At 52.3% G+C, this 2,152-nt stretch overlaps 1 protein-coding gene across 1 annotated transcript in view; it reads left to right on the top strand.

The window, feature by feature from the left end:
- Positions 1 to 1,853, top strand: part of LOC109925597 (vascular endothelial zinc finger 1-like) — a 10,832-nt gene extending 8,979 nt beyond the window's left edge. The window contains exon 4 of the mRNA XM_048620916.1: positions 1,680 to 1,853. Within this exon, the coding sequence (XP_048476873.1) occupies positions 1,680 to 1,853 (174 nt within the window). The remainder of the gene's footprint in view (positions 1 to 1,679) is intronic.
- The last annotated feature ends 299 nt before the right edge of the window (positions 1,854 to 2,152 follow it).

Below are 2,152 nucleotides of genomic sequence, written 5' to 3' on the forward strand. Positions count from 1 at the left end.
TACAACACTGGTGTCTACCCGACAATGTGGAAAATTGCCCAGGTATGCCCTGTACATTAAAAACAGGACAAATCCAACCCGGCTAATTCCCGCCCCATCGGTCTACTTTCAATCGTCAGTAAAGTGATGGAAGGTGTCAGTAACAGTGCTATCAAGCAGCACCTGCTCAGCAATAACCTGCTCAGTGACGCCCAGTTTGGGTTCCGCCAGGGCCACTCAGCTCCTGACCTCATTACAGCCTTGGTTCAAATATGGATAAAAGAGCTGAATCCCAGAGGTGAGGTGAGAGTGACAGCCCTTGATATCAAGGCTACATTCGACCGAGTGTGGCATCACAGAGCCCTAGCAAAACTGGAGTCAGTGGGTATCAGGGGGCAGACTCTCCGGTGGTTGGAGTCATACCTGACACATAGGAAGATGGTTGAGGTTGTTGGAGGTCAGTCATCTCAGCTCCAGGACATCTCCACAGGAGTTCCTCAGGGTAGTGTCCTAGGCCCAACCACCTTCCCTCCATCATTAGGTCAGAAGTGGGGATGTTCGCTAATGATTGCACAATGTTCGGCACCATTTGTGACTCCTCAGATACTGAAGCAGTTCATATCCAAATGTAACAAGATCGGGACAATATCCAGGCTTAGCCCAACAAGTGGCAAGTAACATTCACGCCATACAAATGCCAGGCAATGACCGTCACCAATAAGAGACAATCTAACCACTGCCCCTTGACATTCAATGGTACTTCTTATTATTTAACCTGTTTATCTAATCAGCCTGGTCAAAAATGTTATTGCACACATGGGTGGGACTTGAACACTGCCACTGTGTCACAAGATGATACCATCATTGAATTCCCCCACCCCACTATCAACATCCTGGGGGTTACCATTGATCAGAAACTGACCCAGACCCAGCCCCATATCAATCCTGTGGCTACAAGAGCAGGTCAGAGGCTGGGAATCCTACAGCGAGTAACTCCCCTCCTGACCTCCCCCCCCCCCCCCCCCAAAAAAAAGCCAGTCCCACCATCGACAAGGCAGGAGTGTGAGGGAACACTCCACTTGCTCCTGGGTGGGGGCAGCTCCGACAACACTTGAGAAGCTCGACATCATCCCAGGGACAAAGCAGCACCCCCCCGCAACCCCCTCGATTGGCACCACATCCATAAACATCCACTCCCCCCACCCCCAACGCTCAGTAGCAGCAGTGTGTACCATCTACAAGATGCCCTGCAGAAATTCACCAAAGATCCTCAGGCAGCACCTTCCAAACCCCAGAACCCACTTCCATCCAGAAGGAGAAGGGGCAGCAGATACATGGGAACACGCAGCCCCCTGCAAGTTCCCTTCCGAGCCCCTCTCCATCCGGACTCGGAAATATATCAGCCGTTCCCTCAGTGTGGCTGGGGCACCATCCTGGAATTCCCTCCCTGAGGACACTGTGCGGGGTGTCCCTACACCACACAGGAGGGACTGCAGTGGTTCAAGCAGGCAGCTCACCCCAACCTTCTCCGCGGACAATAAATGCTGGGCCCAGCCAGCAACGCCCACGTCCTGTGAATGAATTTTGAAAAGCCACTGTGACATTTAGGGTATATATATCCGGTAGTGGGGGGGTCTCACCACATCGGGGAGGTGGTGCACTGAGACATTCTAACAACTCTAACCTATTGGTTCCCACAGGTTCTGGTGAAGCCTGTCCATTGGCTGAAGAACTCAGTTCCATTTCTCCCAGACCAGCTGAGGCGGAGAATGTGTCTTGTCCTGGAACTTGGCCCTGTTACACCGAACCTCATCAACAACCTCCAAATCAGCAGGACGACCGGAGGGGAGAGAGGAGAGGGAGGCAGAGTCTGAGGGACGGGGACGGAGAGAGCGCAAGTGGAAGCTGGTCTGATCAAGACTGAGGAGGGAGAGAGAGAGAACAGGCAGAGAAAGGGAGAGAGTCAGAGGACAAAGAGAGGAAGAGGGCAGATGGGGAGTTGCAGATACAGCGAGAGACAGACAGAGAAAGAGAAACAGAGCGAGAGACATACAGATAGAGAAAGACAGAGTGATAGAGTCAGACAAAGAGAGACAGTGAGAGAGAGAAACAGAGACGGAGAGAAACAGAGTTGGAGAGAGTGCAGGGGTTGATGGAGACTGAATAGGGGAAG

Source organism: Rhincodon typus, chromosome 49, assembly GCF_021869965.1.
Source record: "Rhincodon typus isolate 14 chromosome 49, sRhiTyp1.1, whole genome shotgun sequence".
In the NCBI taxonomy this organism is placed as follows: domain Eukaryota; kingdom Metazoa; phylum Chordata; class Chondrichthyes; order Orectolobiformes; family Rhincodontidae; genus Rhincodon; species Rhincodon typus.